The sequence below is a fragment of the Ascaphus truei genome, chromosome 1 (assembly GCF_040206685.1).
Source record: "Ascaphus truei isolate aAscTru1 chromosome 1, aAscTru1.hap1, whole genome shotgun sequence".
In the NCBI taxonomy this organism is placed as follows: domain Eukaryota; kingdom Metazoa; phylum Chordata; class Amphibia; order Anura; family Ascaphidae; genus Ascaphus; species Ascaphus truei.
Genome location: NC_134483.1, coordinates 10,498,430 through 10,525,671, shown reverse-complemented (window position 1 = coordinate 10,525,671; position 27,242 = coordinate 10,498,430). Strand labels below are relative to the sequence as shown.

General features: G+C 41.9%; 1 protein-coding gene across 6 annotated transcripts in view; it reads left to right on the top strand.

The window, feature by feature from the left end:
- Positions 1-3,992, top strand: part of CNTFR (ciliary neurotrophic factor receptor) — a 700,478-nt gene extending 696,486 nt beyond the window's left edge. For all 6 annotated transcript variants that reach the window (XM_075581830.1, XM_075581850.1, XM_075581880.1 and 3 more), the window contains one exon: positions 127-3,992. In XM_075581830.1, coding sequence (XP_075437945.1) covers position 127 — 1 coding nt within the window. In that variant the 3' untranslated portion in view covers positions 128-3,992. The remainder of the gene's footprint in view (positions 1-126) is intronic.
- The last annotated feature ends 23,250 nt before the right edge of the window (positions 3,993-27,242 follow it).

Sequence of the window (27,242 nt, the reverse complement as noted above, 5' to 3'; positions counted from 1 at the left end):
GTAAGTATTTTGTGCTGCTTCAGACCTATAAAAAAATGCATCGCTTGGACTGCCTCTAAGATAGACAGAGCTTCTTATCCAGAAATTATATAATAATCATTCTTTTCTCTTTTGATTCTCCTGCAGATTTCTTCTTTGCATTCCCGCAAAAGAAAGAATTTAAATATTTTTTTTTCTCTATTTTGCACATGTTAAGGAGGAAACCGTTTTTTTTTTTTTGCATTTTTTGCATTTTATCTTCATTGGTTAACTTTTTTTCTTGAGAATGGACAAAACCATCTAATTATGGAGCGTTGCCATGCCCAGCAACTTGGAAAAATACAAAAAAAACAAAGAAACGAACAGACACTGACAATAGACTGTATAGTAATAATTATACATTATGGATCCAGAGGAAACAGAAAAACAAAATGTCTGCCAAAACAAGGAAAGCTTTATTGAAAGCAAACCAAATTCATCCCTGGCAGTGCATCTCAGTGGGAGGCTGGAAAAAAAACTCATTTTGCTGTTTGGAGACTTTGGAAATAAAAAGGATTCAGTTTCTGGTTGAAGGGACATTAAGATCGTCATAGGATCATACAGCTATACCGCCATGCCAAAGACAACTGCTTGTTTCTTTCCCACAATGCTGTACTTCCCAGGACACCACAGAAACACATAGGCCACAGCTTTCCAGAAAACAAGACCTGGAGCAGAGGCTTCTGGGATTTTCTGAGCCACAGCCCGCTCTCGCTCTGTAATATAAACGGTTCCTTCTTTATAACCGTATGCGCCTTTCTTTTTCATTTGATTCCTTCTTTTTTTTTGCCAACTGGACGGACTTCGTTTGTTTTTATTTGAATCTTCTGTTTCTCGTGGTTACGGAAAACGTCTCGAACTGCTTCTCATACATCAATACGAGGCCCCCAACAGAAGGATAGGGGTTTATTTTGCTAAGCAGGTGATTGCGTGAGTAGTTGAGCGGTCCTGGAGAGTTCTCCATGACGCCACCGCCGTGATCAGCCTGCGGATATGAACATTTTGTATCATGAATACCGAATGATCAACCAGATCTCTCCTGAAGCTTTCATACAGTACGTTTATGAGACTCTGTTTCCCAACATTGGTTGGAAATGTCATGGCAATGCAGGCCCACACAGGCCGTCCACTTTGTGATGTGTGGCCAAGTAGCTGGCAGTATAGCAGGCCTGTTTCTCTGACAAAATGTTGAGACTGTGTAGTCACAGCTGGTGCTCCAGCTCTGTCAGGGATAAAATCCTGCTGGGAACTCTGTATAGTTCGAGGGACAACCAGCACAGTGTATGTCCCTATGGAAGTCGGTTTATACATGGGCGTTCTCATTAATACACCGAGTTCTTCAAATCTCCATGCAAAAAAAAAAAAACGTTTAAGTTACAGGTACAACATGGCCTCTACTCTGAATTATTATGTTGTTTTTTTAAAGGGGATCCCCCTAAATCCTAGGATGGCTTTTTTTGGGGGGTGGTGGGGAGGGGAAATCAGGTTCTCCCAAATTTGACGTTTCTAGGAGTCTGATTTGGAACATTAAGGCCCAGATCCACAAAAGGGGGGAACATTTCAGCACCCCTCAGCCCCCATTCATACCGATGTAGCAGATGTTATTGCTCCCGGTAACGCCATACATTGCTATTTAACACAATGGTTAAGGAGATGACGCGTTATTGTGCTACTGTTTGAATGGCAGCAGAGGTGGGCAAAATTTCTGCACCCTTTTGTGGATAAAGGCTTATGAGGCTATTTATTAAAGTCTCCCAAACGAAGACAAAACCAGCGCCAAGCAAATGCACCAGACAAACTCCAACTGCTTTCAATGGGATCCCTTTTCTGTGATAAATATGGTGCTGTTTTTAGCACTGATTTTCCCCCAGTTTTGCACCGGGGAGACTTTAGTAATTAGATACCATTGGCTTTTCTCAGTATAATTATGCGTTGCGTTTGCTGACAGACAGGAAAGCCCATTGGCCAAGTCTCCAGGTTTATAGGAACATGTCTTACATTAGGAATATTCTTTTTTTTGACCTATTTAAGGCCTCCTGTGGCCTTGGGGTGATCTCATTTATGAAAATGCTAACAAAAAATAAGAGTAGATGGTGGTTCATTAATAAAGCCTGCAAGGCTCCCGTTTCCCACCTCGTTACCTTATATGTCAAAGATGCATATTGTTTTGTTTATTGGAGGTTTTTTTTATTGTAACAGAAAAAAAAATGTGAATTGATGCGTTGATGTGATCAGGTGACATGTCTCCCGCTGACCTCTTCTACCTAGAAATAAAATAAGAACTTCTCCTCTGCCCAAAAGTTACTATTCCTCTGTATTGTAGAAGGACGACTCAGCAGTGGCTACAGCATTCCCTATGCTGGACGGTCACAGATCAAGGGACCGCATGGCGCCATTTCTAATAATGCGCAAGCAATGAGGTATTTAAGACGAATGGCCCATTTCCACTAAAGCAGGGTTCTCAAACTCAGCCCTCAAGGGCCAGCAACATGCCAGATTTTATGGATATCTATGCTTCAGTACAGGTGGCTCAATCAGTGGCTCAGTCAAAGACTGAGCCACCTGTGCTGAAGCAGGGATATCCATAAAACCTGGCTTGTTGGTGGCCTTTGAGGCGTGCTACAGGGTGCTGAAGCTTAGCACCTGTTTGGGAATCTGGGCCTGAGCCCGGAATCACTAAACTGCGGCTTTAGTACGCCTGGAGTTACTATATGCTAAGGCTTACCATTTACAGTACCTGGATAGGGGTTTAAGGCGCACTCCAGCAAAGCACCATTTAGTGAATCTATGCCAAAGTCTACCATTCCATACCATACATAGCACGTAAAGCGCCTTCTTTTGGGACTGCCATGTTGCACAGTATGGACTATTCCATTTTAAGGCGTCCCCCGGGCTTTCTATTTCAACATGATCTTTAGTATACAGTACACCGTATACACACACACACACATACGATCCGGCGTTACCTGCCATTGACTTGAATTGGTGTTAACTCCGAATAGGGTGTGTGAATCCGTAAGGGACCTCAATGAATCCACCCCCCACCCCCCCCCCCCCCCCACAGCGTCCTGCTTCTTAGGACATTCCTGATTCCTTCTTTAGGGAAGGTCGGGATGTTCGAGGAAACAGAGCTGCGGCAAAGCTCATAAAGCCAAGAAAATATCAGCCACTTTCATATAGTCCGTTGGTCATTGAGCTGAAAGAAACACTGGTTTGCCAAACATGGCACCAAACGGCTGGGTTTATTTGCTAACCGCGATATCCTTCCAGTGAGAGAGTGCGCCTGAGGAAGGGAGAAGGGCTAGGCTGGTTAAAACTGGCACTTTTCTGAGGAAAATAGCAAAATGTCTAAGGAGTGTGGGCATTTTTGCTGAACTTTATCCATTACCACGTGCAGATTTTCACCAGATATTGGGATCATTTTGAGTGTATTGATGATTGTTGCAATAACTGTGGACAATCCTTCATACACAATACAATATATTTATTTTGCATTGAAGTCTGCATTGATCAGTTTGGCATATCCCCAGCTGCAGAATTTGTATTAATATCCGAAACTTGTTAATTATGAAGATTTAGTTCTGTACAGGCTTGTTTCCAATTTCCTACCTAATCTAAATTTAATGCTAATTTACCTGTTTTGGTAGATTTCTTTCCATGATGCAGGAAAAATGAAGAGGGAAAAAAAAAATTGCGATTCTGTAATTCTACAAATAAAAATGATTACCAATTGATCGCAATTGCAACAATTGACATTTGCACTGGTAAAGGTCTGGAATGTTCTCGGTGTGACTGTTCTAAAAAGCTATATTTTTTTTATACTGTACATCAGTGAGTCAACAAAGACATCATTCTTATCCAGCAGTTACCTTCTCTTTGAACACAAAGGGAGCTACAGTCTACAATCAATCACTGGTGAAATCTGCAGTATCATGGGCGGCCGACTTCAGCCCTCAAGGGCCACCAACAGGTCAGGTTTTCAGGATATCCCTGCTTCAGCACAGGTGGCTCAATCAGTGGCTCAGTCTTCGACTGAGCCACTGATTGAGCCACCTGTGCTGAAGCAGGGATATCCTGAAAACCTGACCTGTTGGTGGCCCTTGAGGGCTGATGTCGGCCGCCCCTGGTCTACATGTCTACAGCCAGACACAAAATACGTTATGGTGAGTAAGCAAGTGACAAAAACCCTCCACTGTACAGCAAATAAAAACCCCGCGTGTGAGCACAGTCGCACATCTCAGACAGGTCTGCATCCCTGCCCTTCCCCATTATCTCTTAGCATACAGCGCTTCCACTGCAGCAAGGGATGCTGGGTAATAACATGCAAATGAGCACTCAGTGCATCACTTTTTGCGCCTTGTCCATTTTAACAGGGACCCCTATAAGCTTCTGCCGCCGTATTACACGGCTTTTCCAGCACAGCCTGGGTTACAGAAGTGCATACTGCACGTGCTCATTGCATGTCATTACCCAGAATCCCTGGCGGCCGTGGAAGAAAGCAGCGTGGCAGACCTGTCTGAGACGTGGATGTGCTCACAGGTGGTATTTTCCTGTGCTCCACATGTTTAGGAAGCCATGCAGGGGTCTTGTGGAATATCCAGTCCCCCTTTGTTGTCCATAACCTGGTGAATTTAGGGGATGTGCCAGGTGTGCTGCGTTAAAGCTGAAATAGGGTGGAAATTAAATCTAAAAACACCCAAGTGAACTGAGCTATTGGTTGAAGATCCTTTGTACCTTTGCCTAAATGTGCCATCCGAAGCCGACCACAACAGCTCGTTTATAACCATATCACATCCGTTTTAAAGTGCCATCCCCGGTCTGAATGACGGAAAAAGGGGCTGTGCTTGTACATTTCTAAATAAACGTTAGTTCAGAGTAGTTCTAGGCCGATTCCACATAGCTTCACCCTATGAGGTAAGCTCTTCTGTTGCTCAGTGTGTCGGTGATTGATAAAGATGAATGTACGGTAAGCCTAGCTGACATCAGTGGTAGCAGAAAGGGTATCCATATCTTTCATCCATACAATGGATGTATGATCATGATGGACTGCACCAGCAGTGCTTTGTCCGACAAGTAGGACATGGGTCATCTCTCATCCTACCCCTATGCACATTTATTAGGAGTCGATGGAATGCACAATTTGCAACTTGACAAAGAGGATTGAGGATATCGGTGCTTAAGTACACGTCACAATATGACAGAGATCTCTGACGGATTATCACAGCTCTCCTATTGAAAACACTTTTTGCTTTCCGATGTGGCAATTTTCTACATTTCAATCATGGTCTGAGGTGTTGCGATGGGGAAACTTTGATTTCTGTACTATTTGGTTCCTATGTGAAATGGATGGCACATTACAGAAAAGGAATGTAGCTGTTTGGCGGTAAACCCCTTTTAATTCCCCTCCTTTCTCCGCCAATCCTTCCGAATGCTCATATTTTGTAAAACCCGCTCTTCTTCTTTGCAGATTCAGTATTTAATACCGTTCGTCCTAGTATTAAAAAAATAATTTAAAAAAAAGATTTAAAAAAAAAACACAACAAATGACGTTAACATGCTGTATTTGAATTTTTTTATAGATGTATATAAAATGAGAGGTTGTTCATTAAATGTCATCATTTCATGACACACAATTGTTTGCGTGTTTATTATCATCACTTGATGTAGAGTCTTTATTCCTAACAGACATTGGGATTTTCTGGACTTCTTTAGGCACGGATAAATCAGTGATTATCCCACCCTGTCAGTATCAGAGAGTTATATACTTATTATCCCCACCCTGTCAGTATCAGACAGTGATATACTCATTATCCCCACCCTGTCAGTATCAGACAGTGATATACACATTATCCCACCCTGTCAATATCAGAGAGTTATATACTTATTATCCCCACCCTGTCAGTATCAGAGAGTTATATACACATTATCCCATCCTGTCAGTATCAGAGAGTGATATACTCATTATCCCACCCTGTCAGTATCAGACAGTGATATACACATTATCCCCGCCCTGTCAGTATCAGACAGTGATATACTCATTATTCCCACCCTGTCAGTATCAGACAGTGATATACACATTATCCCCGCCCTGTCAGTATCAGATAGTGATATACACATTATCCCACCCTGTCAGTATCAGACAGTGATATACACATTATCCCCACCCTGTCAGTATCAGACAGTGATATACACATTATCCCACCCTGTCAGTATCAGACAGTGATATACTCATTATCCCACCCTGTCAGTATCAGATAGTGATATACTCATTATCCCACCCTGTTAGTATCAGACAGTGATATACACATTATCCCACCCTGTCAGTATCAGGCAGTTATATACTCATTATCCCACCCTGTCAGTATCAGACAGTGATATACACATTATCCCACCCTGTCAGTATCAGATAGTGATATACACATTATCCCACCCTGTCAGTATCAGACAGTGATATACACATTATCCCACCCTGTCAGTATCAGATAGTGATATACTCATTATCCCACCCTGTCAGTATCAGACTGTGATATACACATTATCCCACCCTGTCAGTATCAGACAGTGATATACTCATTATCCCACCCTGTCAGTATCAGACAGTGATATACACATTATCCCACCCTGTCAGTATCAGACAGTGATATACTTATTATCCCACCCTGTCAGTATCAGACAGTGATATACACATTATCCCACCCTGTCAGTATCAGACAGTGATATACTCATTATCCCGCCCTGTCAGTATCAGACAGTGATATACACATTATCCCACCCTGTCAGTATCAGACAGTGATATACTCATTATCCCACCCTGTCAGTATCAGATAGTGATATACTCATTATCCCACCCTGTCAGTAGCAGACAGTGATATACTCATTATCCCACCCTGTCAGTATCAGACAGGGATATACTCATTATCCCACCCTGTCAGTATCAGATAGTGATATACTCATTATCCCACCCTATCAGTATCAGACAGTGATATACTCATTATCCCACCCTATCAGTATCAGACAGTGATATACTCATTATCCCACCCTGTCAGTATCAGATAATGATATACTCATTATCCCACCCTGTCAGTATCAGATAATGATATACTCATTATCCCACCCTGTCAGTATCAGACAGTGATATACTCATTATCCCACCCTGTCAGTATCAGACAGTGATATACACATTATCCCACCCTGTCAGTATCAGACAGTGATATACTCATTATCCCACCCTGTCAGTATCAGACAGTGATATACACATTATCCCGCCATGTCAGTATCAGACAGTGATATACACATTATCCCACCCTGTCAGTATCAGATAGTGATATACTCATTATACCCACCCTGTCAGTATCAGATAGTGATATACACATTATTCCCACCCTGTCAGTATCAGACAGTGATATACACATTATCCCCACCCTGTCAGTATCAGACAGTGATATACACATTATCCCACCCTGTCAGTATCAGACTGTGATATACACATTATCCCACCCTGTCAGTATCAGATAGTGATATACTCATTACCCCCATCCTGTCAGTATCAGACAATGATATACACATTATCCCACCCTGTCAGTATCAGACAGTGATATACACATTATCCCATCCTGTCAGTATCAGAGAGTGATATACTCATTATCCCACCCTGTCAGTATCAGAGAGTGATATACACATTATCCCACCCTGTCAGTATCAGACAGTGATATACACATTATCCCCACCCTGTCAGTATCAGACAGTGATATACACATTATCCCACCCTGTCAGTATCAGACTGTGATATACACATTATCCCACCCTGTCAGTATCAGATAGTGATATACTCATTACCCCCATCCTGTCAGTATCAGACAATGATATACACATTATCCCACCCTGTCAGTATCAGACAGTGATATACACATTATCCCATCCTGTCAGTATCAGAGAGTGATATACTCATTATCCCACCCTGTCAGTATCAGAGAGTGATATACACATTATCCCACCCTGTCAGTATCAGACAGTGATATACACATTATCCCCACCCTGTCAGTATCAGACAGTGATATACTCATTATCCCCACCCTGTCAGTATCAGACAGTGATATACACATTATCCCCACACTGTCAGTATCAGACAGTGATATACACATTATCCCACCCTGTCAGTATCAGACAGTGATATACACATTATCCCACCCTGTCAGTATCAGACAGTGATATACACATTATCCCACACTATCAGTATCAGATAGTGATATACACATTATCCCACCCTGTCAGGATCAGACAGTGATATACTCATTATCCCATCCTGTCAGTATCAGACAGTGATATACACATTATCCCCACCCTGTCAGTATCAGACTGTGATATACACATTATCCCCACCCTGTCAGTATCAGATAGTGATATACTCATTATCCCACCCTGTTAGTATCAGACAGTGATATACACATTATCCCACCCTGTCAGTATCAGAAAGGGATATACTCATTATACCCACCCTGTCAGTATCAGACTGTGATATACTCATTATCCCACCCTGTCAGTATCAGACAGTTATATACTCATTATCCCACCCTGTCAGAATCAGACAGTGATATACTCATTATCCCACCCTGTCAGTATCAGACAGTGATATACTCATTATCCCACCCTGTCAGTATCAGATAGTGATATACACATTATCCCCACCCTGTCAGTATCAGACAGTGATATACTCATTATCCCACCCTGTCAGTGTCAGACAGTGATATACACATTATCCCACCCTATCAGTATCAGACAGTGATATACTCATTATCCCCACCCTGTCAGTATCAGATAGTGATATACACATTATCCCACCCTGTCAATATCAGATAGTGATATACTCATTATCCCACCCTGTCAGTATCAGATAGTGATATACACATTATCCCACCCTGTCAATATCAGACAGTGATATACTCATTATCCCACCCTGTCAGTATCAGATAGTGATATACACATTATCCCACCCTGTCAGTATCAGACAGTGATACTCATTATCCCCACCCTGTCAGTATCAGATAGTGATATACACATTATCCCACCCTGTCAGTATCAGACAGTGATATACACATTATCCCCACCCTGTCAGTATCAGACAGTGATATACACATTATCCCACCCTGTCAGTATCAGACAGTGATATACTCATTATCCCACCCTGTCAGTATCAGATAGTGATATACTCATTATCCCACCCTGTTAGTATCAGACAGTGATATACACATTATCCCACCCTGTCAGTATCAGACAGTTATATACTCATTATCCCACCCTGTCAGTATCAGACAGTGATATACTCATTATCCCACCCTGTCAGTATCAGACAGTGATATACACATTATCCCACCCTGTCAGTATCAGACAGTGATATACACATTATCCCACCCTGTCAGTATCAGACAGTGATATACTCATTATCCCACCCTGTCAGTATCAGACTGTGATATACACATTATCCCACCCTGTCAGTATCAGACAGTGATATACTCATTATCCCACCCTGTCAGTATCAGACAGTGATATACTCATTATCCCACCCTGTCAGTATCAGACAGTGATATACACATTATCCCACCCTGTCAGTATCAGACAGTGATATACACATTATCCCACCCTGTCAGTATCAGACAGTGATATACTCATTATCCCACCCTGTCAGTATCAGACAGTGATATACACATTATCCCACCCTGTCAGTATCAGACAGTGATATACTCATTATCCCGCCCTGTCAGTATCAGACAGTGATATACACATTATCCCACCCTGTCAGTATCAGACAGTGATATACTCATTATCCCACCCTGTCAGTATCAGATAGTGATATACTCATTATCCCACCCTGTCAGTAGCAGACAGTGATATACTCATTATCCCACCCTGTCAGTATCAGACAGGGATATACTCATTATCCCACCCTGTCAGTATCAGATAGTGATATACTCATTATCCCACCCTATCAGTATCAGACAGTGATATACTCATTATCCCACCCTATCAGTATCAGACAGTGATATACTCATTATCCCACCCTGTCAGTATCAGATAATGATATACTCATTATCCCACCCTGTCAGTATCAGATAATGATATACTCATTATCCCACCCTGTCAGTATCAGACAGTGATATACTCATTATCCCACCCTGTCAGTATCAGACAGTGATATACACATTATCCCACCCTGTCAGTATCAGACAGTGATATACTCATTATCCCACCCTGTCAGTATCAGACAGTGATATACACATTATCCCGCCCTGTCAGTATCAGACAGTAATATACACATTATCCCACCCTGTCAGTATCAGATAGTGATATACTCATTATACCCACCCTGTCAGTATCAGATAGTGATATACACATTATTCCCACCCTGTCAGTATCAGACAGTGATATACACATTATCCCACCCTGTCAGTATCAGACTGTGATATACACATTATCCCACCCTGTCAGTATCAGATAGTGATATACTCATTACCCCCATCCTGTCAGTATCAGACAGTGATATACACATTATCCCACCCTGTCAGTATCAGACAGTGATATACACATTATCCCACACTATCAGTATCAGATAGTGATATACACATTATCCCACCCTGTCAGGATCAGACAGTGATATACTCATTATCCCAGCCTGTCAGTATCAGACAGTGATATACACATTATCCCCACCCTGTCAGTATCAGACAGTGATATACACATTATCCCCACCCTGTCAGTATCAGATAGTGATATACTCATTATCCCACCCTGTTAGTATCAGACAGTGATATACACATTATCCCACCCTGTCAGTATCAGAAAGGGATATACTCATTATACCCACCCTGTCAGTATCAGACTGTGATATACTCATTATCCCACCCTGTCAGTATCAGACAGTGATATACTCATTATCCCACCCTGTCAGTATCAGACAGTGATATACTCATTATCCCATCCTGTCAGTATCAGACAGTGATATACACATTATCCCACCCTGTCAGTATCAGACAGTGATATACACATTATCCCACCCTGTCAGTATCAGACTGTGATATACACATTATCCCACCCTGTCAGTATCAGATAGTGATATACACATTATCCCCACCCTGTCAGTATCAGACAGTGATATACTCATTATCCCACCCTGTCAGTATCAGACAGTGATATACACATTATCCCACCCTGTCAGTATCAGATAGTGATATACACATTATCCCACCCTGTCAGTATCAGACAGTGATACTCATTATCCCCACCCTGTCAGTATCAGATAGTGATATACACATTATCCCACCCTGTCAATATCAGATAGTGATATACTCATTATCCCCACCCTGTCAGTATCAGATAGTGATATACACATTATCCCACCCTGTCAATATCAGACAGTGATATACTCATTATCCCACCCTGTCAGGATCAGACAGTGATATACTCATTATCCCCACCCTATCAGTATCAGACAGTGATATACTCATTATCCCACCCTGTCAGTATCAGACAGTGATATACTCATTATACCCACCCTGTCAGTATCAGACAGTGATATACACATTATCCCCACCCTGTCAGTATCAGACAGTGATATACACATTATCCCACCCTGTCAGTATCAGACAGTGATATACACATTATCCCCACCCTGTCAGTATCAGACAGTGATATACTCATTATCCCACCCTGTCAGTATCAGACAGTGATATACACATTATCCCCACCCTGTCAGTATCAGACAGTGATATACTCATTATCCCACCCTGTCAGTATCAGACAGTGATATACTCATTATCCCACCCTGTCAGTATCAGACAGTGATATACACATTATCCCACCCTGTCAGTATCAGACAGTGATATACACATTATCCCACCCTGTCAGTATCAGACAGTAATATACTCATTATCCCACCCTGTCAGTATCAGACAGTGATATACTCATTATCCCACCCTGTCAGGATCAGACAGTGATATACACATTATCCCACCCTGTCAGTATCAGACTGTGATATACACATTATCCCACCCTGTCAGTATCAGATAGTGATATACTCATTACCCCCATCCTGTCAGTATCAGACAGTGATATACACATTATCCCACCCTGTCAGTATCAGACAGTGATATACACATTATCCCACACTATCAGTATCAGATAGTGATATACACATTATCCCACCCTGTCAGGATCAGACAGTGATATACTCATTATCCCAGCCTGTCAGTATCAGACAGTGATATACACATTATCCCCACCCTGTCAGTATCAGACAGTGATATACACATTATCCCCACCCTGTCAGTATCAGATAGTGATATACTCATTATCCCACCCTGTTAGTATCAGACAGTGATATACACATTATCCCACCCTGTCAGTATCAGAAAGGGATATACTCATTATACCCACCCTGTCAGTATCAGACTGTGATATACTCATTATCCCACCCTGTCAGTATCAGACAGTGATATACTCATTATCCCACCCTGTCAGTATCAGACAGTGATATACTCATTATCCCATCCTGTCAGTATCAGACAGTGATATACACATTATCCCACCCTGTCAGTATCAGACAGTGATATACACATTATCCCACCCTGTCAGTATCAGACTGTGATATACACATTATCCCACCCTGTCAGTATCAGATAGTGATATACACATTATCCCCACCCTGTCAGTAACAGACAGTGATATACTCATTATCCCACCCTGTCAGTATCAGACAGTGATATACACATTATCCCACCCTGTCAGTATCAGATAGTGATATACACATTATCCCACCCTGTCAGTATCAGACAGTGATACTCATTATCCCCACCCTGTCAGTATCAGATAGTGATATACACATTATCCCACCCTGTCAATATCAGATAGTGATATACTCATTATCCCCACCCTGTCAGTATCAGATAGTGATATACACATTATCCCACCCTGTCAATATCAGACAGTGATATACTCATTATCCCACCCTGTCAGGATCAGACAGTGATATACTCATTATCCCCACCCTATCAGTATCAGACAGTGATATACTCATTATCCCACCCTGTCAGTATCAGACAGTGATATACTCATTATACCCACCCTGTCAGTATCAGACAGTGATATACACATTATCCCCACCCTGTCAGTATCAGACAGTGATATACACATTATCCCACCCTGTCAGTATCAGACAGTGATATACACATTATCCCCACCCTGTCAGTATCAGACAGTGATATACTCATTATCCCACCCTGTCAGTATCAGACAGTGATATACACATTATCCCCACCCTGTCAGTATCAGACAGTGATATACTCATTATCCCACCCTGTCAGTATCAGACAGTGATATACTCATTATCCCACCCTGTCAGTATCAGACAGTGATATACACATTATCCCACCCTGTCAGTATCAGACAGTGATATACACATTATCCCACCCTGTCAGTATCAGACAGTAATATACTCATTATCCCACCCTGTCAGTATCAGACAGTGATATACTCATTATCCCACCCTGTCAGGATCAGACAGTGATATACACATTATCCCACCCTGTCAGGATCAGATAGTGATATACTCATTATCCCACCCTATCAGTATCAGACAGTGATATACACATTATCCCACCTGTCAGTATCAGACAGTGATATACTCATTATCCCACCCTGTCAGTATCAGATAGTGATATACTCATTATCCCCACCCTGTCAGTATCAGACAGTGATATACACATTATCCCACCCTGTCAGTATCAGACAGGGATATACACATTATCCCCGCCCTGTCAGTATCAGTCAGTGATATACACATTATCCCCACCCTGTCAGTATCAGACAGTGATATACACATTATCCCACCCTGTCAGTATCAGACAGTGATATACTCATTATCCCACTCTGTCAGTATCAGACAGTGATATACACATTATCCCACCCTGTCAGTATCAGACAGGGATATACACATTATCCCCGCCCTGTCAGTATCAGACAGTGATATACACATTATCCCACCCTGTCAGTATCAGACAGTGATATACACATTATCCCACCCTGTCAGTATCAGACAGTGATATACTCATTATCCCCACCCTGTCAGTATCAGACAGTAATATACACATTATCCCACCCTGTCAGTATCAGACAGTGATATACTCATTATCCCACCCTGTCAGTATCAGATAGTGATATACACATTATCCCACCCTGTCAGTATCAGATAGTGATATACTCATTATCCCGCCCTGTCAGTATCAGACAGTGATATACTCATTATCCCACCCTGTCAGTATCAGACAGTGATATACTCATTATCCCACCCTGTCAGTATCAGACAGTGATATACTCATTATCCCACCCTGTCAGTATCAGACAGTGATATACTCATTATCCCACCCTGTCAGTATCAGTCAGTGATATACACATTATCCCACCCTGTCAGTATCAGACAGTGATATACTCATTATCCCACCCTGTCAGTATCAGATAGTGATATACTCATTATCCCACCCTGTCAGTATCAGACAGTGATATACACATTATCCCACCCTGTCAGTATCAGACAGTGATATACACATTATCCCGCCCTGTCAGTATCAGACAGTGATATACTCATTATCCCACCCTGTCAGTATCAGTCAGTGATATACACATTATCCCACCCTGTCAGTATCAGACAGTGATATACTCATTATCCCACCCTGTCAGTATCAGACAGTGATATACTCATTATCCCACCCTGTCAGTATCAGACAGTGATATACTCATTATCCCACCCTGTCAGTATCAGACAGTGATATACTCATTATCCCACCCTGTAAGTATCAGTCAGTGATATACACATTATCCCACCCTGTCAGTATCAGACAGTGATATACTCATTATCCCACCCTGTCAGTATCAGATAGTGATATACTCATTATCCCACCCTGTCAGTATCAGACAGTGATATACTCATTATCCCACCCTGTCAGTATCAGTCAGTGATATACACATTATCCCACCCTGTCAGTATCAGACAGTGATATATACATTATCCCACCCTGTCAGTATCAGACAGTGATATACTCATTATCCCACCCTGTCAGTATCAGACAGTGATATACTCATTATCCCACCCTGTCAGTATCAGATAGTGATATACTCATTATCCCCACCCTGTCAGTATCAGACAGTGATATACACATTATCCCACCCTGTCAGTATCAGACAGGGATATACACATTATCCCCGCCCTGTCAGTATCAGTCAGTGATATACACATTATCCCCACCCTGTCAGTATCAGACAGTGATATACTCATTATCCCACTCTGTCAGTATCAGACAGTGATATACACATTATCCCACCCTGTCAGTATCAGACAGGGATATACACATTATCCCCGCCCTGTCAGTATCAGACAGTGATATACACATTATCCCACCCTGTCAGTATCAGACAGTGATATACACATTATCCCACCCTGTCAGTATCAGACAGTGATATACACATTATCCCACCCTGTCAGTATCAGACAGTGATATACACATTATCCCACCCTGTCAGTATCAGACAGTGATATACTCATTATCCCCACCCTGTCAGTATCAGACAGTGATATACACATTATCCCACCCTGTCAGTATCAGACAGTGATATACTCATTATCCCACCCTGTCAGTATCAGATAGTGATATACACATTATCCCACCCTGTCAGTATCAGATAGTGATATACTCATTATCCCGCCCTGTCAGTATCAGACAGTGATATACTCATTATCCCACCCTGTCAGTATCAGACAGTGATATACTCATTATCCCACCCTGTCAGTATCAGACAGTGATATACTCATTATCCCACCCTGTCAGTATCAGACAGTGATATACTCATTATCCCACCCTGTCAGTATCAGACAGTGATATACTCATTATCCCACCCTGTCAGTATCAGACAGTGATATACTCATTATCCCACCCTGTCAGTATCAGATAGTGATATACTCATTATCCCACCCTGTCAGTATCAGACAGTGATATACACATTATCCCACCCTGTCAGTATCAGACAGTGATATACACATTATCCCGCCCTGTCAGTATCAGACAGTGATATACTCATTATCCCACCCTGTCAGTATCAGTCAGTGATATACACATTATCCCACCCTGTCAGTATCAGACAGTGATATACTCATTATCCCACCCTGTCAGTATCAGACAGTGATATACTCATTATCCCACCCTGTCAGTATCAGACAGTGATATACTCATTATCCCACCCTGTCAGTATCAGACAGTGATATACACATTATCCCACCCTGTCAGTATCAGACAGTGATATACTCATTATCCCACCCTGTCAGTATCAGACAGTGATATACTCATTATCCAACCCTGTCAGTATCAGTCAGTGATATACACATTATCCCACCCTGTCAGTATCAGACAGTGATATACTCATTATCCCACCCTGTCAGTATCAGATAGTGATATACTCATTATCCCACCCTGTCAGTATCAGACAGTGATATACACATTATCCCACCCTGTCAGTATCAGACAGTGATATACACATTATCCCGCCCTGTCAGTATCAGACAGTGATATACTCATTATCCCACCCTGTCAGTATCAGACAGTGATATACACATTATCCCACCCTGTTAGTATCAGACAGTGATATACTCATTATCCCACCCTGTCAGTATCAGACAGTGATATACACATTATCCAACCCTGTCAGTATCAGACAGTGATATACACATTATCCCACCCACTCAGGATCAGACAGTGATATACTCATTATCCCACCCTGTCAGTATCAGACAGTGATATACACATTATCCCATCCTGTCAGTATCAGACAGTGATATACACATTATCCCCACCCTGTCAGTATCAGACAGTGATATACTCATTATCCCACCCTGTCAGTATCAGACAGTGATATACTCATTATCCCCACCCTGTCAGTATCAGACAGTGATATACACATTATCCCACCCTGTCAGTATCAGACAGTGATATACACATTATCCCATCCTGTCAGTATCAGACAGTGATATACACATTATCCCACCCTGTCAGTATCAGACAGTGATATACACATTATCCCACCTGTCAGTATCAGACAGTGATATACTCATTATCCCACCCTGTCAGTATCAGACAGTGATATACTCATTATCCCCACCCTGTCAGTATCAGACAGTGATATACACATTATCCCGCCCTGTCAGTATCAGACAGTGATATACACATTATCCCATCCTGTCAGTATCAGACAGTGATATACACATTATCCCATCCTGTCAGTATCAGACAGTGATATACACATTATCCCATCCTGTCAGTATCAGACAGTGATATACACATTATCCCATCCTGTCAGTATCAGACATTGATATACACATTATCCCACCCTGTCAGTATCAGACAGTGATATACTCATTATCCCACCCTGTCAGTATCAGACAGTGATATACACATTATCCCACCCTGTCAGTATCAGACAGTGATATACTCATTATCCCGCCCTGTCAGTATCAGACAGTGATATACACATTATCCCACCCTGTCAGTATCAGACAGTGATATACTCATTATCCCACCCTGTCAGTATCAGATAGTGATATACTCATTATCCCACCCTGTCAGTAGCAGACAGTGATATACTCATTATCCCACCCTGTCAGTATCAGACAGGGATATACTCATTATCCCACCCTGTCAGTATCAGATAGTGATATACTCATTATCCCACCCTATCAGTATCAGACAGTGATATACTCATTATCCCACCCTATCAGTATCAGACAGTGATATACTCATTATCCCACCCTGTCAGTATCAGATAATGATATACTCATTATCCCACCCTGTCAGTATCAGATAATGATATACTCATTATCCCACCCTGTCAGTATCAGACAGTGATATACTCATTATCCCACCCTGTCAGTATCAGACAGTGATATACACATTATCCCACCCTGTCAGTATCAGACAGTGATATACTCATTATCCCACCCTGTCAGTATCAGACAGTGATATACACATTATCCCGCCCTGTCAGTATCAGACAGTGATATACACATTATCCCACCCTGTCAGTATCAGATAGTGATATACTCATTATACCCACCCTGTCAGTATCAGATAGTGATATACACATTATTCCCACCCTGTCAGTATCAGACAGTGATATACACATTATCCCACCCTGTCAGTATCAGACTGTGATATACACATTATCCCACCCTGTCAGTATCAGATAGTGATATACTCATTACCCCCATCCTGTCAGTATCAGACAGTGATATACACATTATCCCACCCTGTCAGTATCAGACAGTGATATACACATTATCCCACACTATCAGTATCAGATAGTGATATACACATTATCCCACCCTGTCAGGATCAGACAGTGATATACTCATTATCCCATCCTGTCAGTATCAGACAGTGATATACACATTATCCCCACCCTGTCAGTATCAGACAGTGATATACACATTATCCCCACCCTGTCAGTATCAGATAGTGATATACTCATTATCCCACCCTGTTAGTATCAGACAGTGATATACACATTATCCCACCCTGTCAGTATCAGACAGTGATATACACATTATCCCACCCTGTCAGTATCAGACAGTGATATACTCATTATCCCACCATGTCAGTATCAGACAGTGATATACTCATTATCCCATCCTGTCAGTATCAGACAGTGATATACACATTATCCCACCCTGTCAGTATCAGACAGTGATATACACATTATCCCACCCTGTCAGTATCAGACTGTGATATACACATTATCCCACCCTATCAGTATCAGACAGTGATATACTCATTATCCCACCCTGTCAGTATCAGATAGTGATATACACATTATCCCCACCCTGTCAGTATCAGACAGTGATATACTCATTATCCCACCCTGTCAGTATCAGACAGTGATATACACATTATCCCACCCTATCAGTATCAGACAGTGATATACTCATTATCCCACCCTGTCAGTATCAGATAGTGATATACACATTATCCCACCCTGTCAGTATCAGACAGTGATACTCATTATCCCCACCCTGTCAGTATCAGATAGTGATATACACATTATCCCACCCTGTCAATATCAGATAGTGATATACTCATTATCCCCACCCTGTCAGTATCAGATAGTGATATACACATTATCCCACCCTGTCAATATCAGACAGTGATATACTCATTATCCCACCCTGTCAGGATCAGACAGTGATATACTCATTATCCCCACCCTATCAGTATCAGACAGTGATATACTCATTATCCCACCCTGTCAGTATCAGACAGTGATATACTCATTATACCCACCCTGTCAGTATCAGACAGTGATATACACATTATCCCACCCTGTCAGTATCAGACAGTGATATACACATTATCCCACCCTGTCAGTATCAGACAGTGATATACACATTATCCCCACCCTGTCAGTATCAGACAGTGATATACTCATTATCCCACCCTGTCAGTATCAGACAGTGATATACACATTATCCCCACCCTGTCAGTATCAGACAGTGATATACTCATTATCCCACCCTGTCAGTATCAGACAGTGATATACTCATTATCCCACCCTGTCAGTATCAGACAGTGATATACACATTATCCCACCCTGTCAGTATCAGACAGTGATATACACATTATCCCACCCTGTCAGTATCAGACAGTGATATACTCATTATCCCACCCTGTCAGTATCAGACAGTGATATACTCATTATCCCACCCTGTCAGGATCAGACAGTGATATACACATTATCCCACCCTGTCAGGATCAGATAGTGATATACTCATTATCCCACCCTATCAGTATCAGACAGTGATATACACATTATCCCACCTGTCAGTATCAGACAGTGATATACTCATTATCCCACCCTGTCAGTATCAGATAGTGATATACTCATTATCCCCACCCTGTCAGTATCAGACAGTGATATACACATTATCCCACCCTGTCAGTATCAGACAGGGATATACACATTATCCCCGCCCTGTCAGTATCAGTCAGTGATATACACATTATCCCCACCCTGTCAGTATCAGACAGTGATATACACATTATCCCACCCTGTCAGTATCAGACAGTGATATACTCATTATCCCACTCTGTCAGTATCAGACAGTGATATACACATTATCCCACCCTGTCAGTATCAGACAGGGATATACACATTATCCCCGCCCTGTCAGTATCAGACAGTGATATACACATTATCCCACCCTGTCAGTATCAGACAGTGATATACACATTATCCCACCCTGTCAGTATCAGACAGTGATATACTCATTATCCCCACCCTGTCAGTATCAGACAGTGATATACACATTATCCCACCCTGTCAGTATCAGACAGTGATATACTCATTATCCCACCCTGTCAGTATCAGATAGTGATATACACATTATCCCACCCTGTCAGTATCAGATAGTGATATACTCATTATCCCGCCCTGTCAGTATCAGACAGTGATATACTCATTATCCCACCCTGTCAGTATCAGACAGTGATATACTCATTATCCCACCCTGTCAGTATCAGACAGTGATATACTCATTATCCCACCCTGTCAGTATCAGACAGTGATATACTCATTATCCCACCCTGTCAGTATCAGTCAGTGATATACACATTATGCCACCCTGTCAGTATCAGACAGTGATATACTCATTATCCCACCCTGTCAGTATCAGATAGTGATATACTCATTATCCCACCCTGTCAGTATCAGACAGTGATATACACATTATCCCGCCCTGTCAGTATCAGACAGTGATATACACATTATCCCGCCCTGTCAGTATCAGACAGTGATATACTCATTATCCCACCCTGTCAGTATCAGTCAGTGATATACACATTATCCCACCCTGTCAGTATCAGACAGTGATATACTCATTATCCCACCCTGTCAGTATCAGACAGTGATATACTCATTATCCCACCCTGTCAGTATCAGACAGTGATATACTCATTATCCCACCCTGTCAGTATCAGACAGTGATATACTCATTATCCCACCCTGTCAGTATCAGACAGTGAAATACACATTATCCCACCCTGTCAGGATCAGATAGTGATATACTCATTATCCCACCCTATCAGTATCAGACAGTGATATACACATTATCCCACCTGTCAGTATCAGACAGTGATATACTCATTATCCCACCCTGTCAGTATCAGATAGTGATATACTCATTATCCCCACCCTGTCAGTATCAGACAGTGATATACACATTATCCCACCCTGTCAGTATCAGACAGGGATATACACATTATCCCCGCCCTGTCAGTATCAGTCAGTGATATACACATTATCCCCACCCTGTCAGTATCAGACAGTGATATACACATTATCCCACCCTGTCAGTATCAGACAGTGATATACTCATTATCCCACTCTGTCAGTATCAGACAGTGATATACACATTATCCCACCCTGTCAGTATCAGACAGGGATATACACATTATCCCCGCCCTGTCAGTATCAGACAGTGATATACACATTATCCCACCCTGTCAGTATCAGACAGTGATATACACATTATCCCACCCTGTCAGTATCAGACAGTGATATACTCATTATCCCCACCCTGTCAGTATCAGACAGTGATATACACATTATCCCACCCTGTCAGTATCAGACAGTGATATACTCATTATCCCACCCTGTCAGTATCAGATAGTGATATACACATTATCCCACCCTGTCAGTATCAGATAGTGATATACTCATTATCCCGCCCTGTCAGTATCAGACAGTGATATACTCATTATCCCACCCTGTCAGTATCAGACAGTGATATACTCATTATCCCACCCTGTCAGTATCAGACAGTGATATACTCATTATCCCACCCTGTCAGTATCAGACAGTGATATACTCATTATCCCAACCTGTCAGTATCAGTCAGTGATATACACATTATCCCACCCTGTCAGTATCAGACAGTGATATACTCATTATCCCACCCTGTCAGTATCAGATAGTGATATACTCATTATCCCACCCTGTCAGTATCAGACAGTGATATACACATTATCCCACCCTGTCAGTATCAGACAGTGATATACACATTATCCCGCCCTGTCAGTATCAGACAGTGATATACTCATTATCCCACCCTGTCAGTATCAGTCAGTGATATACACATTATCCCACACTGTCAGTATCAGACAGTGATATACTCATTATCCCACCCTGTCAGTATCAGACAGTGATATACTCATTATCCCACCCTGTCAGTATCAGACAGTGATATACTCATTATCCCACCCTGTCAGTATCAGACAGTGATATACTCATTATCCCACCCTGTCAGTATCAGTCAGTGATATACACATTATCCCACCCTGTCAGAATCAGACAGTGATATACTCATTATCCCACCCTGTCAGTATCAGATAGTGATATACTCATTATCCCACCCTGTCAGTATCAGATAGTGATATACTCATTATCCCACCCTGTCAGTATCAGTCAGTGATATACACATTATCCCACCCTGTCAGTATCAGACAGTGATATATACATTATCCCACCCTGTCAGTATCAGACAGTGATATACTCATTATCCCACCCTGTCAGTATCAGACAGTGATATACTCATTATCCCACCCTGTCAGTATCAGACAGTGATATACTCATTATCCCACCCTGTCAGTATCAGACAGTGATATACACATTATCCCACCCTGTCAGTATCAGACAGTGATATACTCATTATCCCACCCTGTCAGTATCAGACAGTGATATACTCATTATCCCACCCTGTCAGTATCAGTCAGTGATATACACATTATCCCACCCTGTCAGTATCAGACAGTGATATACTCATTATCCCACCCTGTCAGTATCAGATAGTGATATACTCATTATCCCACCCTGTCAGTATCAGACAGTGATATACACATTATCCCACCCTGTCAGTATCAGACAGTGATATACACATTATCCCGCCCTGTCAGTATCAGACAGTGATATACTCATTATCCCAACCTGTCAGTATCAGACAGTGATATACACATTATCCCACCCTGTTAGTATCAGACAGTGATATACTCATTATCCCACCCTGTCAGTATCAGACAGTGATATACACATTATCCAACCCTGTCAGTATCAGACAGTGATATACACATTATCCCACCCACTCAGGATCAGACAGTGATATACTCATTATCCCACCCTGTCAGTATCAGACAGTGATATACACATTATCCCATCCTGTCAGTATCAGACAGTGATATACACATTATCCCCACCCTGTCAGTATCAGACAGTGATATACTCATTATCCCACCCTGTCAGTATCAGACAGTGATATACTCATTATCCCCACCCTGTCAGTATCAGACAGTGATATACACATTATCCCACCCTGTCAGTATCAGACAGTGATATACACATTATCCCATCCTGTCAGTATCAGACAGTGATATACACATTATCCCACCCTGTCAGTATCAGACAGTGATATACACATTATCCCACCTGTCAGTATCAGACAGTGATATACTCATTATCCCACCCTGTCAGTATCAGACAGTGATATACTCATTATCCCCACCCTGTCAGTATCAGACAGTGATATACACATTATCCCGCCCTGTCAGTATCAGACAGTGATATACACATTATCCCATCCTGTCAGTATCAGACAGTGATATACACATTATCCCATCCTGTCAGTATCAGACAGTGATATACACATTATCCCATCCTGTCAGTATCAGACAGTGATATACACATTATCCCATCCTGTCAGTATCAGACATTGATATACACATTATCCCACCCTGTCAGTATCAGACAGTGATATACACATTATCCCGCCCTGTCAGTATCAGACAGTGATATACACATTATCCCGCCCTGTCAGTATCAGACAGTGATATACACATTATCCCATCCTGTCAGTATCAGACAGTGATATACACATTATCCCATCCTGTCAGTATCAGACAGTGATATACACATTATCCCACCCTGTCAGTATCAGACAGGGTGGGGATAATGAGTATATCACTGTCTGATACTGACAGGGTGGGATAATGTGTATATCACTGTCTGATACTGACAGGATGGGATAATGTGTATATCACTGTCTGATACTGACAGGATGGGATAATGTGTATATCACTGTCTGATACTGACAGGGCGGGATAATGTGTATATCACTGTCTGATACTGACAGGGTGGGGATAATGTGTATATCACTGTCTGATACTGACAGGGTGGGGATAATGAGTATATCACTGTCAGTATCAGACAGTGATATACACATTATCCCGCCCTTTCAGTATCAGACAGTGATATACTCATTATCCCACCCTGTCAGTATCAGACAGTGATATACTCATTATCCCACCCTGTCAGTATCAGACAGTGATATACACATTATCCCACCCTGTCAGTATCAGACAGTGATATACTCATTATCCCACCCTGTCAGTATCAGACAGTGATATACTCATTATCCCACCCTGTCAGTATCAGACAGTGATATACTCATTATCCCACCCTGTCAGTATCAGACAGTGATATACACATTATCCCACCCTGTCAGTATCAGACAGTGATATACTCATTATCCCACCCTGTCAGTATCAGACAGTGATATACTCATTATCCCACCCTGTCAGTATCAGTCAGTGATATACACATTATCCCACCCTGTCAGTATCAGACAGTGATATACTCATTATCCCACCCTGTCAGTATCAGATAGTGATATACTCATTATCCCACCCTGTCAGTATCAGACAGTGATATACACATTATCCCACCCTGTCAGTATCAGACAGTGATATACACATTATCCCGCCCTGTCAGTATCAGACAGTGATATACTCATTATCCCAACCTGTCAGTATCAGACAGTGATATACACATTATCCCACCCTGTTAGTATCAGACAGTGATATACTCATTATCCCACCCTGTCAGTATCAGACAGTGATATACACATTATCCAACCCTGTCAGTATCAGACAGTGATATACACATTATCCCACCCACTCAGGATCAGACAGTGATATACTCATTATCCCACCCTGTCAGTATCAGACAGTGATATACACATTATCCCATCCTGTCAGTATCAGACAGTGATATACACATTATCCCCACCCTGTCAGTATCAGACAGTGATATACTCATTATCCCACCCTGTCAGTATCAGACAGTGATATACTCATTATCCCCACCCTGTCAGTATCAGACAGTGATATACACATTATCCCACCCTGTCAGTATCAGACAGTGATATACACATTATCCCATCCTGTCAGTATCAGACAGTGATATACACATTATCCCACCCTGTCAGTATCAGACAGTGATATACACATTATCCCACCTGTCAGTATCAGACAGTGATATACTCATTATCCCACCCTGTCAGTATCAGACAGTGATATACTCATTATCCCCACCCTGTCAGTATCAGACAGTGATATACACATTATCCCGCCCTGTCAGTATCAGACAGTGATATACACATTATCCCATCCTGTCAGTATCAGACAGTGATATACACATTATCCCATCCTGTCAGTATCAGACAGTGATATACACATTATCCCATCCTGTCAGTATCAGACAGTGATATACACATTATCCCATCCTGTCAGTATCAGACATTGATATACACATTATCCCACCCTGTCAGTATCAGACAGTGATATACACATTATCCCGCCCTGTCAGTATCAGACAGTGATATACACATTATCCCGCCCTGTCAGTATCAGACAGTGATATACACATTATCCCATCCTGTCAGTATCAGACAGTGATATACACATTATCCCATCCTGTCAGTATCAGACAGTGATATACACATTATCCCACCCTGTCAGTATCAGACAGTGATATACACATTATCCCACCCTGTCAGTATCAGATAGGGTGGGGATAATGAGTATATCACTGTCTGATACTGACAGGGTGGGATAATGTGTATATCACTGTCTGATACTGACAGGATGGGATAATGTGTATATCACTGTCTGATACTGACAGGATGGGATAATGTGTATATCACTGTCTGATACTGACAGGGCGGGATAATGTGTATATCACTGTCTGATACTGACAGGGTGGGGATAATGTGTATATCACTGTCTGATACTGACAGGGTGGGGATAATGAGTATATCACTGTCAGTATCAGACAGTGATATACACATTATCCCGCCCTTTCAGTATCAGACAGTGATATACACATTATCCCATCCTGTCAGTATCAGACAGTGATATACACATTATCCCATCCTGTCAGTATCAGACAGTGATTTTCACATTATCCCATCCTGTCAGTATCAGACAGTGATATACTCATTATCCCACCCTGTCAGTATCAGACAGTGATATACACATTATCCCTGCCCTGTCAGTATCAGACAGTGATATACACATTATCCCCACCCTGTCAGTATCAGACAGTGATATACTCATTATACCCACCCTGTCAGTATCAGACAGTGATATACACATTATCCCACCCTGTCAGTATCAGACAGGGATATACACATTATCCCACCCTGTCAGTATCAGACAGTGATATACTCATTATCCCCACCCTGTCAGTATCAGACAGTGATATACACATTATCCCGCCCTGTCAGTATCAGACAGTGATATACACATTATCCCACCCTGTCAGTATCAGACAGTGATATACACATTATCCCACCCTGTCAGTATCAGAAAGTGATATACTCATTATACCCACCCTGTCAGTATCAGACTGTGATATACTCATTATCCCACCCTATCAGTATCAGACAGTGATATACACATTATCCCACCCTGTCAGTATCAGACAGTGATATACACATTATCCCACCCTGTCAGTATCAGACAGTGATATTCACATTATCCCACCCTGTCAGTATCAGACAGTGATATACACATTATCCCACCCTCTCAGTATCAGACAGTGATATACTCATTATCCCACCCTGTCAGTAGCAGACAGTGATATACTCATTATCCCACCCTGTCAGTATCAGACAGGGATATACTCATTATCCCACCCTGTCAGTATCAGATAGTGATATACTCATTATCCCACCCTATCAGTATCAGACAGTGATATACTCATTATCCCACCCTATCAGTATCAGACAGTGATATACTCATTATCCCACCCTG